The 15,174-nt window shown below is 51.0% G+C and overlaps 1 protein-coding gene across 1 annotated transcript in view; it reads left to right on the forward strand.

Moving 5' to 3' along the window:
* Positions 1-15,174, forward strand: part of SCARF2 (scavenger receptor class F member 2) — a 104,688-nt gene that overhangs the window by 43,290 nt on the left and 46,224 nt on the right. Inside the window, 2 exon segments of the mRNA XM_084648867.1 lie at positions 1,269-1,372; positions 7,662-7,779. Coding sequence (XP_084504993.1) covers positions 1,269-1,372; positions 7,662-7,779 — 222 coding nt within the window.

Genomic DNA, 15,174 nt, shown 5'->3' on the forward strand with positions numbered 1-15,174 from the left:
AAGGAATTTTCACTTTATTTTTTGTGCATTTAAAACAAATTTCTGAAAACATAGAATACAGACGTAGAAGTATTTGGAATCCGGAAGAAATACAAATTGCAATTCTATTAATTTTATTTTATTATAATGATTGGTGGCACTGGTAGGCTTCGAACTTGCTTAAAAATTGTAACTATATCAATAAAACATTGTGTTCAGCTGATACTGTATATATTGTGGCTAGGAAAACTAATGTTCAGCATTTCATTTTCATCATGGAAAAACAGATTTTTATATTTTTTTATCTGAGAATTTTGGTTTTTTTATCACGGAAAACTAGGATCCCCGGTCATCATAACCTGGCCTCCTGCGGGACGTGATGGCATCCCAGTGCGAACAGGCAGGACCAAGCATTGGGAAACACCCTGAGGGACCATGCAGCCCCAAGCCCTGCAGAGTGATGCTTTTTCTCTTATTTCTGGCTCATTGCCCACTCTGCCCTTCCAGCACCAGCAACTGGTCTAGGAGAGCCCTAGCCCAGGAGAGCCCCATCATCTCCCGCTAGAGGGAGGCACATGGTTGCTGCAGGCTGGAGTGGCAATGGAATCTACCTGCCAATGCCCCTGCTCCTGTCTGCTCCTTCCCAGGGCAGATGGTGTCCTGGCCCCTGGGACAGCACAGGGAGCCTTGGGTGCTCTGGGTGCTGATGTCATCATGGACTGCTGTAGGAAGTGTGAGGCCACGGCACAGCTTCTGGCAGATAAATGCCAGATGTTAAGGCCTGTTGGGTTGTGGACTATGGGCTTGGCCCATGCCGGCGATTGTGTCAGGAGCTGGGATCTCAGTCCAGGCCTGTATCCCCATTCCTCATTTACCCTGGGCCATTCCTTCACTGGCCCCCAGGGTGGGTGCCACAGAAGTTACCAGGGCTTTCCCATCTGTAACCCCCATGGCTGTGGCCCTCTGCTCCCCTGCCCCAGGCTGCTGGCAGATGCTTGTGTGTCTGGCCAGTGGTGACCATACAGCTCCTCCCTCTGTCCCTTCCAGCCCGCAGCTCAAGCCTGGAATGGGGAGTGGGGGAATGGCTGGGGCTCCTGGGACATGTCTCTTGTCGCTTGAGCCACCAGAATGTGACAGTTTCCTCCCAGCACAGCTCCACCCCCAGTCGGAGATCCAGGGCAGGTGTTGCAGCTCCAGGGGCCCTGGGGTCTGAATCCACAGAGAGGGCTGTGGGGAGCCCAGTGGGGGGCTCAGAACCGCTGATGTGGGACTCTCTCTCTCCTCTCCAGCTGTAACCTGACATGCCCAGCTGGTCAGTACGGAGTCAACTGCGCGAAGTCCTGCAGCTGCCATGATGACACATGTGACCCCCTGACTGGAGCCTGCCACATGGGTGAGTGCAGCAGTTGTGTCTGGGTGTGGAGTCGGATGGGGAGGGGGCAGGGCCCCTTTCTGCTATATTATCTAGAAAATAGGAGCTGTGGGGGTGGGGCTTTCAGCTGTCCTGGGCTTCTCTCCCCAGGCACTCCAGCCCCCCTTACCCACTGCACCCAATCCTGTTGCTAAGAGGAGCCAGGCCCACTTGCCCCATGCATAATTGAGATGCTCCCCAACTCTTCCTACACCTGCTGTCCAGGAGAGTGCCCCCTCCCCCTGCACTGGTTGGCTTGGATCAGGTAGGTTCTCCCAGCACCAGATGAGCACTACACGTGCATCTTAGAGCCACAGCCTGACCTCTGGCACACTTCCTGTACGGGGCCTTCAGTCTCTCTCCTGTGCAGACGTCAGGGCTCATCGTCCAGGTTCCATAACCAGAGGATGGCCACTGTGTCAAGGGAGTCTAGACATTGTAGGTTGCTCTCCAGATGTCAGGTTGGGCACCTTCCACCACGTGATTTATTGTTTGCAAAGCTGCCCCACCGTCACCGTGTGGGGAGGAAACCAGGACAAGCTGGTGCATGGATGCTGCAGCTCTGGTCAAGCCAGAGAGGCTCCTGTTGAGCCTGATCCAGAATCTGCAATCAGGCGGACAAGGGAGCAGGGTAAATTCTTGAATGCATTTAGTGTGTTAGACTTGCTTTCCCACTGATGGTCCTACTCTGTTAGGACCAGCAGCAGTGAAGATGTTGTTATCAGCCCAGGCTGCTGGGGTGCGTGCAGTGACCATAGCAATAGGATGTTTTCATGTACGGAACAGTCTAATTGCATTGTGTATGAACAGTATGGATTAAGCCTGGCTTTGCAGCAACTTCTCCCCAATTGTTCCACCATTGTCCAGAGATCTCAAGCCACAGCGCTCTGTTGTTCTGGTCCTGGGCGCACTATCAGACATGCACAGAGCTCTGCTGATGTCCCTCAATCCCGACCTACAGCCCTCCTGCTAGGCCAGTTCTGTTCCCTCCCACACACGCAACTCTTCAATACCTCTCAGTCCGAGCCCTGGCTCTACTGTGATTGAAATGACCAGTCATGCCAGACTCTGGTGGTATTGTAGCATGAACTCAGACCTATGGGGGTTCATCCTCGTGAGGCAAGGAAGTGGTGTTTTACTGACACGTGTTTAACAGCGGAGCTGTGGGACATGCTGCCGAGTGGTCAGTGCAGGTGTGGACCCAATGCGGTGAGCCCTGCTTTGATCCACAGCTAGTGGGCATGATGCTGACCGCGCCATGTCTGTGTCTGGCTGGCTGGCAGAATTGTGTCACCTGACCTGCCTGTTACAAATCAGCTTTAAACCCTATTTAATTGTCTAGTGAAAGGGTGACCAAAAATGAAAACCAAGTGCATGAGCTCAGCCTGGCAATTCATATACCCCTCTCCCACACCATGGAGATAGCAGCTCTATTTGCTGTCTCCTGCCGGGGACTCTGTTCAGTCCAGTGGTTGGCACAGACCATCCCATCTGGAATTTGCACAGAGCAGTTCCTTGCACAGGGAGGGGAAGCTGGAGAATCCTCATTTTGGTCACCTGGGCCCTCTGGCTCTAGTCCCTGCTCTGATCTGCTTTTCTGTCTCCCTCAAGCCCCATGTGGGAGTCCCTTTGGAGCCTGAAAGAAGCCACAGTTGGACTGAGCCCTGCTGGGCCAGAAGGCTCCAGATCTCACTTTTGCTCAGGCACAGAGACCCCCAGAGGATGATGAGAGATGCCATGCTCCAAAGGATAGTGACCAAGAAGACTGGCTGAGCTGCCTTGCAAGCAACACTGGGGAACCCGAGACAAGAGATCAAGATGGCCATGGGTTGAGCAGGATCAGAACCCACTCTGAACACCGGCAGAGAGAAGTGTTAGAGCAGGAGCAGTGCACCATTACGCACAGAGTGTCAGGGATCTGCTAGCTCGAGGGGTTGAGATACATTCTGCCTCCCCTGCACCAGTTGCTGGGAGATTCCTCTCTTTCTGCGTAGCCCCAGCCCCAATGTAAGGGCCATGACTGGAGGATTGCTGCTCTCCCACTCTTCCCTGCAGCTGGAAAGGCCCCGTGGGAGCCAGCAGTGGAACTGGCTCCTGGCTGGCTCCACCTTCATCCTCCTTCCTCCCCAGCAGGGTCCACACAAAGTGAGATGAGGCCTTCCCCAGGAATCAGGCCCACCACATCACAGCCAAGCCTGGTAGCAGCCACTAGATAGGAGAGTATTCTGTGGTGTTAGGAAGTGAAATGCATGGAACGCTCCAATTGAAATCCTGCAGGGCCAGGAAATTCCAGTCCGTACAGTACAGACAGCAACGCCAGCCTCATTGCACCTTGGGAGCACTGCTCATTCCTGCATCTCTGGTTACACAGATGGTTTAAAATTATTCATCTTCCTGTGGGACCCATGAAATGTGCCAGATGCTTTCTCTCCAATGCCACCCTGTCTCCTTTCTCCCTTTCATCTCAAAGCTCATTGGACCTGCCGTCTGCAACTGCTGTTCGGAGTTCTTCTCCTCCAATGCCATCTTAGACCCTTTCCAATCCAGCATCCTCCCTCTGTACACCACTGAAACAGTTCTCACCAGAATGTCCTCTCCCTGGCCAAGCCCAGAGCCAGTGCTCCATCCCCCTCAACCTGCCAGCCACCTTCCATGCCTTCAACCCTGCTGTTCTTCTTGGAATGGAGCGCACTTCGGGTTCTGAGCCTCTTTCCTCTCCCAGGTCCCCTCCTCCCTTTCTCATCACTCTGTCAATGTTTCAGATGGAGGATCCTCTTCTTACCTGATCATCATCTTTTACAGAGGGTCCCCCAGAGCTCTTTGTTGTTGCCTCCCCTTCTCCCTTTAACCTTGTCTGCACAATATCATTCAAAACCACACGTTGACTATTTTCTTCCTGCTGACAACCCCCAAATCTTAGGGGCAGCCCTATGAACTCTCAGGGAAGACTGGGTAGGAGCAGGGAGGTGACATATAGTTTAGATGAGACCATGACTGAACACCACATCCAGTTCTGGTGTCAAAATTCAAAAATATGTTGACAAAATGCAGAGGATTCAGAGATGAGCCACAAGAATGATTCAAGATCTGGAAAACCTGTCTTATAGTGAGAGATGCAAGGAGATCACTGTATATACATTAATAAAGAGCAGGTTAAGTGTAGACTTATCAGCACAGTCTACAAGTGCTCACAGGGGGAAAAGATTTCTGATAGTAGATGGCTCTAAATCTGCAGCTCCAGAGAACTTTCATCCCAGAGTTTTATAAGAGCTGGCTGAGGAGTGTGCTGTACCATTAATGTTGATTTTCAAAAGTCTTGAAATAGTGGAGATGTTTCAGAAGACTGGAAGAAAGTGAATGGTGTGCTAATTTCAAAAAAGATAAATGACCCATATAATTATAGGCTTGTCAGCCTGACATCAATCCTGGGCAAGATAATGGAGCAGCTGCCACAGAACTCGATTAATAACTAAAGGGGAGTAATGTAATTAATGCCAATCAGCATGGGTTTATGGAAAATAGATGCTGTCAGGGACAATGGGTCTTGAACACTGGTACACTGGGCTCTTAAGAGCCAATAAGTTCTGATCTGTCACTTTGTGTCCTCTTAATGATCCCCAGAACTACAAGCCCAGCACTGATGGAGAACTCCAGTTCTGGGATCTGATTGGTGGAACTCCTGCAGTCTCAATTAGTCCCCTGCTCTATTTAAATCAAGCAGAGGAACAGGAAGTTGTCTGTACAATGAGGTTTCTCCTATTTAGGATGCCCCCACACCCCGAGCTACCTGCTCCTACTGCCTGACTCTGGTCTCTTGGTAACATGACCCTGCCTGTCTCACGACACCTGATTCTCTATCTACCCTCTGGCCTGTCTTGGACTCCGATCTCCTGGTGTACACTTAGCCTGGCCCTGATTCGTGTGGCTTCCACTAGCTCAGACCACCCACAAGCTGGTCGTGCCACAAGCTAACTTGAGATTTTCTTTGGATGAGATTACAGCTTTGGTTGAAATAGTGTTGACGTAATATATTTAGGCTTCTGTAAGGTGTTTGACTCGGTGCTACATGACATTTCAATTAAAAAACTAGAGCGATATAAAATTAATATGGCACACATTAAATGGATTAAAAACTGGCTACCTGGTATGTCTCAAAATGTTACTGCAAATGGGGAATTGTCATTGAATGGATGTGTTTCCAGTGGAGTGCCACAAGGATCAGTTCTTGCCCCTAAGCTATTTAGCATCTTTATCAGTGCTCTGGAAGAAAACTTAAAATCCTCTTGGATAAAGTTTGCAGATGAGACAAACTGGGGGAGAGGTAAATAACAAAAAGGATAAGTCACTGATTCAGAGCACTATGGATCAATTGGTAAACTGGGTGCAAGCAAACAATATGCATTTTAATATGGATAAATGTAAATGTATACATGTAGGAACAAAGAACATAGGCCACACATACAGGATGAGGGATTCTAGCCTGGGAAGCAGTTACTCTGAAAAACATTTGGGGGATGGATTGGGTGGTTAATCAGCTGAACATGAGCTCCCAATGGACGCTGTGGTCAAAAGAGCTAACGCGATCCTAGGATGTATAAACAGGGGGGTCTCCATTAGGAGTAGAGAAGTTATTTTACCTCTTGGTTTGGTACTGGTGGGACCCCTGCTGGAATAGCATGGCCAGGTTGGGTTCCCACAATCCAAACAGGCTGTTGATAATTGGAGAGGATTTTGAGAAGAGGCCCGAGAATGATTAAAGGATTAGAAAACCTGTCTTAAAGTGATTGAACTTTTTGATCAACTTGAGTTTATCTATTTAGCTTAACAAAGAGAAGGCTCAGGGGTGATTTGATCACAGTCTGTAGTTATCTACATGGGGAACAAATATTTAATAATGGGCTCTTCAGTCTAGCAGAGAAAGGCCCAACACGATCCAGTGGCTGGAAGTTGAAGCTAGACAAATTCAGACTGGAAATAGGTTGTTCATTAACAGTGAGAGTTAACATTATTAACAGTGAGAGTCATTAGCCACTGGAACCATTTACCAAGGGTCGTGGTGGATTCTCCATTGTTGACCATTTTTCAATCAAGATTGGATGTTTCTTCTAAAAGCTCTGTTCTACGAATTATTGTGGGGCAGGTCTCTGGCCTGTGTGATACAGGAGGTCAGATGAGATGATTGTAAGGTATCCTTCTGGCCTTGGAATCTATGAGCAATCTGTGTGACAAAGGCAGAACAAGATCTAATTGGTGGGAGCTGCAGCTAGAGAATTTCAGACTAGAAATAAGGGACACATTTTTAACAGTGAGGATAATTAACCACTGAACAACTCACCTAGGGGTGCGGTGGATTCTCTGTCACTTGGAATCTTTAACACTGGGATTCTCAAAGGGACATAAAGGCCTGAATTACAATGGGTATTGGGCATCTAACTTTCTGAGGATCCTTTGAAAATCCCAGTCAAAAACAAGATTGGGTGCCTCTTTCTAAGAGATCTGCTCTGGCAGATCTCTGGGTGCAGAAATTCTCTGGCCTGTGTTATAGCAGAGGTCAGACTAGATGATCACAATGGTGCCCTTGGGTTTAAAATTTATTAATTGTGCGTTTTTGCCAATTTGCCCCACTCACATCCAGTCAAACTGATGCTGGCTCATTGCTTTGGCCATGTCACTCCTCTTTTTGCATCCCTCCGTTGGTTCCACTGTATCAAACACCAACTGCTGGGCTTCACTTTCAGGGCCCTTCATGGCCGTCCCCACCTACATATCATCTCTCAGATGCTATTGATGCTGACTCTGCTCCGCCAGTGACACCAGCCCCAGGGCTCACCGTGGGGCAGAGGGGCAGCCCTGGGGCCTACCGTGGGGCAGAGGGTCAGCTCAGGAACTGTCACCCCCAAAGGGGAGATTTGGGGAGAGATTTTATCATGGACTTTTCAGTGAGCACCGAGGTGTTCAGCCTCATCGAGACACATGGGACTGACACACTCCCTGCCCCTAATGATCTAAACAGTAACCTGACATGGCCAGGCAGAGAACTCAGGACTCTGCTTGGCGGGGACACAGATGATTGGACTCAGTGAGGGCGTCTGAGCCGCCTGTGTTGAGGCGTTTGGTGGGGAGGGGCAGGAAACGGGAGGTGCCTTCCCTCCCTCTTTCCCCACTCCAACTAGCCAGCCCATAGGATCTGGGACAGGCCTGGGATGAGCGACTGGCTCTCTAACCGTCCCCAGGGCAGTGTGTTAATGGAGTGCCTTGGGTGTCTTTTCAGAGGCCAATCAACGGATGGGGGTGATTGCAGCAGGGGCCCTGCTGGCTTTGCTGCTCATCCTGCTCCTCTCGCTGCTCTGCTGCTGCTGTGTCTGTCGCAAGAAGGAGGAAGCTCAGGGGTAAGTGTCTGTGCCTTTGCCTCACCAGTGAGAGCCCAGTGCACTGCCTTCCTGGAGCCGCTGCCGTCCATCCTGGAGCTGCCGGGCTCCTTGCTGCTGGCCTTAGGCACTGACCATCCCACCAGGTCCCCCAGCTCTGATTGCTGGGGGAGAGTCTGGTCCCATGTGGTTCCATGGGACACGCTGCGGGGGCCCGCCACTGGGGCTGGGGGAAAACAGCCACTGAACCTATCCAAGGGAGCAACATGTTCTTTTCAGATGGAATCTGCCATGGCAATGTTCAGGTTTTGGATGGAAAAATTTTTGGGGAAAAATTTAAAATTTCCTTCAAGTTTTGGAAACCATCCATAGCCTGAGAACTCCCCTCCCCTGGGAGACACTATCCTAGAATATCCCCTCAGGAGGCTATCCTAGAATAATCTCCCCCCAGGAGAGAGAGCCTAGAATTTCCTCTCCCCAGCCCCTGCCCTCTCCCAGCACCCTCCAGCTCAGACTGGCAAAGGTCATGCACTCCTTACAAACTGAGCAGCAGCCAGCTTCGGGGATGGCTTAAGGTATGTCTACTCTGGAGCTGAAGGTGCCATTCCCCGCAGACTAGCCGTGGCAGAGCTAGCAGCGGGAGGGGCAAGCTGTCCTGAGTACATACCAAGGGTCTTAGACAGGATTGCACCCGGCCAGCTAGTCCCCCCGCCCGCCGCTCATCCAGGTGTGGCTATCCTCTGCTTTTAGGGCTGGCTCGGTCAGGAAAGAGGTGGCCTAATTGGAGAGATTCCAGAGGAGAGCGACAAAAACGTTCAAATGTTTACAAAACCTGACGCAGGTGGAAAGGTTAAAAAATGGGGCATGTTTAGTAGTGAAAGAAGAAGGAGGAGAAGGACCTTGGAGTATTGGTTGATCACAGGATGACTATGAGCCGCCAATGTGATATCGCCGTGAAAAAAGCTAATGCGGTCTCGGGATGCATTAGGCGAGGTATTTCCAGTAGAGATAAGGAGGTTTTAGTACCATTATACAAGGCACTGGTGAGACCTCACCTGGAATACGGGGTGCAGTTCTGGTCTCCCATGTTTAGGAAGGATGAATTCAAACTGGAACTGGTACAGAGAAGGGCTACTAGGATGATCCAAGGAATGGAAAACCTGCCTTATGAAAGGAGACTCAAGGAGCTTGGCTTGTTTAGCCTAACCAAAAGAAGGTTGAGGGGAGATATGATTGCTCTCTATAAATATATCAGAGGGATAAATACCGGAGAGGGAGAGGAATTCTTTAAGCTCAGTACCAATGTGGACACAAGAACAAATGAATATAAACTGGCCATCGGGAAGTTTAGACTTGAAATTAGACGAAGGTTTCTAACCATCAGAGGAGTGAAGTTTTGGAATAGCCTTCCAAGGGAAGCAGTGGGGGCAAAAGATCTATCTGGCTTTAAGGTTAAACTCGATAAGTTTATGGAGGAGATGGTATGATGGGATAATATGATTTTGGCAATTAATTGATCTTTAAATATTCATGGTAAATAGGCCCAATGGCCTGTGATGGGATGTTAGATGGGGTGGGATCTGAGTTACTACAGAGAATTCTTTCCTGGGTATCTGGCTGTTGAATCTTGCCCATATGCTCAGGGTTCAGCTGATTGCCATATTTGGGGTTGGGAAGGAATTTTCCTCCAGGGCAGATTGGAAGAGGTCCTGGGGTTTTTCACCTTCCTCTGTAGCATGGGGCACGGGTCACTTGCTGGAGGATTCTCTGAAGTCTTTAAACCACGATTTGAGGACTTCAATAGCTAAGACATAGGTGAGAGGTTTATCGCAGGAGTGGGTCGGTGAGAATCTGTGGCCTGCATTGTGCAGGAGGTCAGACTAGATGATCATAATGGTCCCTTCTGACCTTAATATCTATGAATCTAAGAAGACTGATGTTGGGAGGCTGACAACAGTCTTCAAACGTGTTAAGGGCTGCTATACAGAGGATGATGATTGATTGTTGTCTGTCCCCTGACGGCAGGACAAGAAGTAATGGGCTTCATCTGCAGTGAGGGAGATTTAGGTTCAATATTAGGAAATCTTGTCTAACTAAAGGGATAGTTCAGCTCTTGAGCAGGTTCCCAAGGGAGGGTGTGGAATCCCGTCATTGGAGGATTTTAAGACCAGCTTGGACAAACACCCGTCAGGGATGGTCTAGGGTTATTTGGTCTTGCCTCAGCCCTTGTTGCCTCTGTGTCCTTGGGGAGCAGCTGCTGGGCCAGCTGTACTCATGGCCCCATTAGCAAGCACCCTGATACCTCTCCTTGTGCAGCAGGCTTGTGCCCCACAGTGCCAGACTCTGACAGGCAAGTTTAAATCCCCACCCTGAACATCACCTCCCTGCAGGGTCACCATTTATCTTGCTGCCTGAAAAGGAAAAGTGGCAAAGAGCCAGTCCTGCTGGAGTGCAGTCTGGGAGCCTGCCCAGCCACCATGTCCTCACTGCTGTACTGAGGTATCTGTGCCCCTGAGTGGGGGGCAGGTCCTGAGCCCCCTCCTCTACTGCCCTGGCCCCTGGGATCTCCAGTGGAAAACGCTGCACTCAGCATGGCCGTAGCAATGCTGTGTGCACATGACCTCAGCCTCTGCTCCTCCCACCGTCCCCTGGATGGCTCATAATCCTTTCCAGCATGGGCCCAGCCATGCACTGTGTACTGCCAATCAGCCTCTTGCCCCTGACCCCAAGGGGAAGCCTGACCCCCTTATGCCTGCAGGAGCTCAATGGATATTCCAGCCACTGAGGTTGGTGGGTTCAGCATTCAGGCCAGGCTCTGCCAGAGGTCGGGCTGCAACCAGAGCCCCGTGTGCCTGTGTTACCCTTCAGTCTCTAGTCACAGCTCTTAGCTCAGTCTCTCATTTTATTTACACAGTAGATCATCGAGCAATTCTTACTGCCACTCTGGATACACATGTAGCACCCACCCTGGGCGTGTGCTGCTCAGTGTACACCAGACAGGCAGAAACACGGGAGAAACAGCATGTGTCCGACTGTTAAAGAGCATGTTCAGAGATGGATGGTCTTGTGGTCAAAGCGCAGCACTGGGGATCAGGGGTTGTGGGGGCTAAGCCTGCGCTCAGCACTTACTCTGTGACCTTAGACGGGTCTCATCCAGTGTTGTAGTGGTTAAAAAAAAAAAAGTGAGTAAATGAACCTAAACTAAACTCCACTTTCCAAGAAAGAGAAGTGGATAAACTGTTTACCCTCGTCTATGCTACCGGTCTCATCGCTGCTCTGTGTCTCAGCAGACTGGGGGAAAGTCCCTGCAGGGACATGGTACGGCACCATGCAATAGTGGTTGTAAAGTGCTTTGAGATCCTCCCTCTACAAGTGCTCTCAGCCTCTGGCTCATGCCCCTAGGCCAAGGGGGCATTTGGGGGCAGGAAGAGGAAAATGCAGCATTAACCAGACCAAGGTGTTTCCCGACATGTTGGAAATGGCGCCTTGCCCATCATCCAAGGAACCAAGGAGGTGAGTGTGCCCTTGCCTTAGATCTCCCACAAAGCAGCCACCTGTAGAGGGCACAGAACCCTATCAATGAGAAATCTACATGATGGGGACTGCGCTGCATGATTGCCAAATGCTGGGAGATCAGTCAAGAGGCCCATTCACACAGGGAGAAGAGAACTGGCATAGGAGCTCGTTAATCTGGCGGACAAGGAAGAATGGGCTCCGATGGCTGGGAGCTAATGCTAGGCAAATTCAGAATAGAAACACGGCATCGATTTTTAACAGTGAGGGGAAGTAGCCATTGGAACAATTTATCCAAGGACATGGGGGATTGCCTATAACTGGGAGCCCTTCAGTCAGGACTGGGGGTCTCTTTCTAAAGATCTGCTCTGGCTCAACTAGAAGTTATTGGGCTAGACGCAGGAATCCCTGGGTGGGTTCTCTGCCCTGTAAACCCAGGAGGTCAGACTAGATCAGGATGGGCACTTATGGCCTTGGAATCTGTGAATCCATAACAAAAATCCAACTTGAATGGGAGCACTTTTGCTCAGCCAGGACCCTAGCCCCTCACCCCTCCTCCTCATTCCATTCTGCTCAGATGGGTCTCTCGCCCCCCTACCTCTCTCCTCCCCTCTGCTGCTCAGCCAGGGCCCCCACTTGTTGCACTCCCACCCATTTCTACAGTAATGCTGGTTAAAATCAATGTAAAAAGTTTCACAGCAAGGGAGTGCATTTTCCCTCATTCTCTGCAATGAGTGAACTACTTTTGCAGACACTTTCCAAACATTTTCGACCTCAGACACAGACCTGGAAATTTCAACCAAAAAGGTGAAGATTTCTGAAAACTCTGGGTAATTGCAAACAGGTTTTTAGTAATGGCCACTATTAGCAGCCTTCAATCCCCTGGCTTGGGCCCAACCCCCAGGGCTTTGCCATCTGCCAGTGCAGCTGTCCTCCAGTGCAGGGTGACGGGGGGGTGCAGCCACTTCTGGGCAGAAAGTCCATCTAACAATGCACTGCAAAGAGGCCCTGGAGTCAGGGAAAGCACTGTCAAGCGGAAGCTCAGGGAAATGTAGATTGGAAGAACATAGTTACTGCCATAGAATTGGACAAGACACCAGGGTCAAACTTGTGCTGTTACAAAGGCCATGAAATCTTTGATGCCCACAAGGGATCAGGTCTGAACCTCCCCAGCTGGCATAGCAGCAGAGTGACGCTGATGTGGAGAAAAGTGTACGACCTGTGGAGTAACTGGTCCCATTACGCCCTCAGCTTCCCCAGGTCTTCCTGACTAAGTACTGGCCTCCTGACTTGATAGCTGCCCCAGTACCACCCACGTGGGCAGATGGGCTCAGCCTTGGGCACCTCGCCCCAGCGCTGCTCATGCGTCTACTGCCAAACTGTTCTTTTCTCCCCAAGCCGGGAATCACACCTGCTGGCTGCTGTGCCCAGACGGTGACTGCAAGGCTGCGTGAAAGTGAAAAGGAAACAGATGCCACTGGGACTGGGACCAAACAGCTCACTGAGAGAAAAATTAAAAGAGGGTCAAAATGTCTGGCTGTTTGGGGGAAATGGACATGTTGGGTAGCTCAGTAGAGGACTGGCCCACTTGTAGCGAGAGACTGCAATGGCCTATATGTGATGACAGGGCATGGGCAGTCATGCCTAATGGCTAGAGCAGGAATCATGCCTGGTGGTTGCAGCAGGAGTTCAGAGCCAGGAACCAGAGTCAAGGGTCAGAGCTGGAGTCAGAAACCAGAGTCAAGCTGGGGTCAGAGCTGGAGCCAGGAGGAAGCAGGGCTGGAACAGAGTGGAGCAGGACAAGAATAAGGCTGGAGCAAGGCTAGGAACAAGGCAGACACAGGAGCAATCGCAGCTGCAGAGTTAATTGATGACCAGTCAGCAACCTGCTGCTGCTGAGTTCAGAAGCAGGTCTACTGGTTCCCTCCTGCCAATCAAGCAGGCTGGTCAATCAGACTGTCCTACCACAGCCCAGCTGGCTAGTCCTCAGGCTCAGCTAAAGAATATCACTCCTGATGGTATCCTCCTCTCAAGGAGTCCTTCCAAGGGCCCTCTGCCCAGGCTTCTCTGGATGAACTCAGCGGAGGTCCCACAGTAGATCTGGTCTTTGGATATTCTCTACTAGCTCGCATCGTCAGGACCATTGCATTCCCAATCCACTAAGTAATGAAGCTTACCCTGCCCTCTCTGGGAGTCCAGAATCTGTTGGACTAGGTGTTCCTTTTGTCCTGGTACTGTTATGGGTGGCAGTGGCATGTGGACCAACCAGGAAATGGGTTTTGCACATAAGGTTTTAGGAGGGAGAGGTGGAATACTGGGTGGGTTTTCATTGACTCCAGTAGTTGCAGTTTGAATGTCACTGGGTTGATTTTCTCCAAGATCTTGAATGGACCTATGTATTGGCAGTCTAACTTGACTGACAGTCATGTTAACCTGAGGATTCTGGTTGACAGCCAGACCCTGTCCCTGGTGGCCCTGACTGGCATAGCACTTGTAGGTCTCTGGCAGCTTCCAGCTGCTCCCTGAGCTCCTGCTGATGAGTGACTAGATCTGCCACTGCAGGGACCAAGGAAACTATGGGTAATGCTGGGTGGAAACATGGGTGGAAGCCAAAGTTGGTGTAGAACAGTCTGTGTTGGGTAGAGGTATGGCCCAACTTGTTATAGGCAAATTCTACAAAAGGCAGCAGGGAGACCCAGTCATCCTGTTGACAATTTAGGAAGCAACAGCGGTACTCGTAGCAGTGTTAGGCACCTGCAACCCAGGCAATCGCAGAAGGTCCCAAAGCAGCTGGAGAGCCCCCTGAAAGCACGGTCCAGTCCATGAGGACCTTCCATTGGCCTGCTTGACAGCTGCTCCATCCTGCTCCCCAATGGGGGCTCTGATTGAAGGACAGCCCCGCTACCTGGCTCTAGCTCCGCTCCTGGTGGCTCCAGCACCTGCACTCCCCTTCTCAGTCCCAGCTACAGCAGTTCCCATGCTGACCCGCCTCTGCGTGCTCCACCCAATCTCCCCGCTGGGTGAGGGAAAGGGACTGCCTGGCAGCCAGGGAGCACAAGGGCCAGAGCTAAGAGGAGCCCAGGGCCAGCTGGAGCCAGGTAGCAGGGACACCTTTACAGCAGAGCCCCCAATGGGAACAGGAAGGAACAGCTGATTCCTGGTGGGCCAAACAAAAGGCCTTTGCCGGTGGCTATGGTACCTGTGCTCCCCTGCCAGATGGCCCCTTTCCCTCCCCTGCAGGGCATTCTCTGAGCCAGCAGGTGCCAGTGCTGGACTCAGGAAGGAGTGGGGGATGCTCAGAGGTGGGTCAGTGCAGGAAACTTGCAGTCCAGAACTGGGCAGGGGAGTGCAGGGGCTGGAGGGGCTGGGAGGTTGAGGTGTACTCAGAGGTGGAGTCAGAGCTGAGTAGCAGAGCTGCCTGGACATTGGAGACCCCAGCTGGAGGCACAGGGAAAGGATGGGCTCTAGGGGGAGTCACTCCCTGCTTCCCCAGACCTCACCCAGCTCCGCCACTACTCCCATCTTCCTCCCACTCCCAAGTAGGGGCCCCAGAATTGAGCTTTTCAGGGGACACCTATGGGACAAATGCCAAAACTGGGAGGTACTGCTCTGGGATCTGATTTACCCATTCTGTCTGTCCACAGTGTGTGGATGGTATGCTGATGAGATAAGAAGTGCTATGCTTAGGAGCTTAAAAAACTCATGCCAGAAGTGCGCAATAAATCGCCTTGATCTGACACAATGGCAGTTGGAAGTCCATGGAGCCAGAAGACATGTTCTAGAAGAGGTGGACTGTCTCTGAGGTGGTTGGTACTGTGCAGGAAGGAACAAAAAGTGCTGATCAACCACTGTGCACTACTGAGAACGAGGCAGATCCATAGTGAAGTCCAGAGACACGGTGGA

Source organism: Lepidochelys olivacea, assembly GCF_965140295.1.
Source record: "Lepidochelys olivacea isolate rLepOli2 genome assembly, chromosome: 15".
Taxonomy (NCBI): Eukaryota; Metazoa; Chordata; order Testudines; family Cheloniidae; genus Lepidochelys; species Lepidochelys olivacea.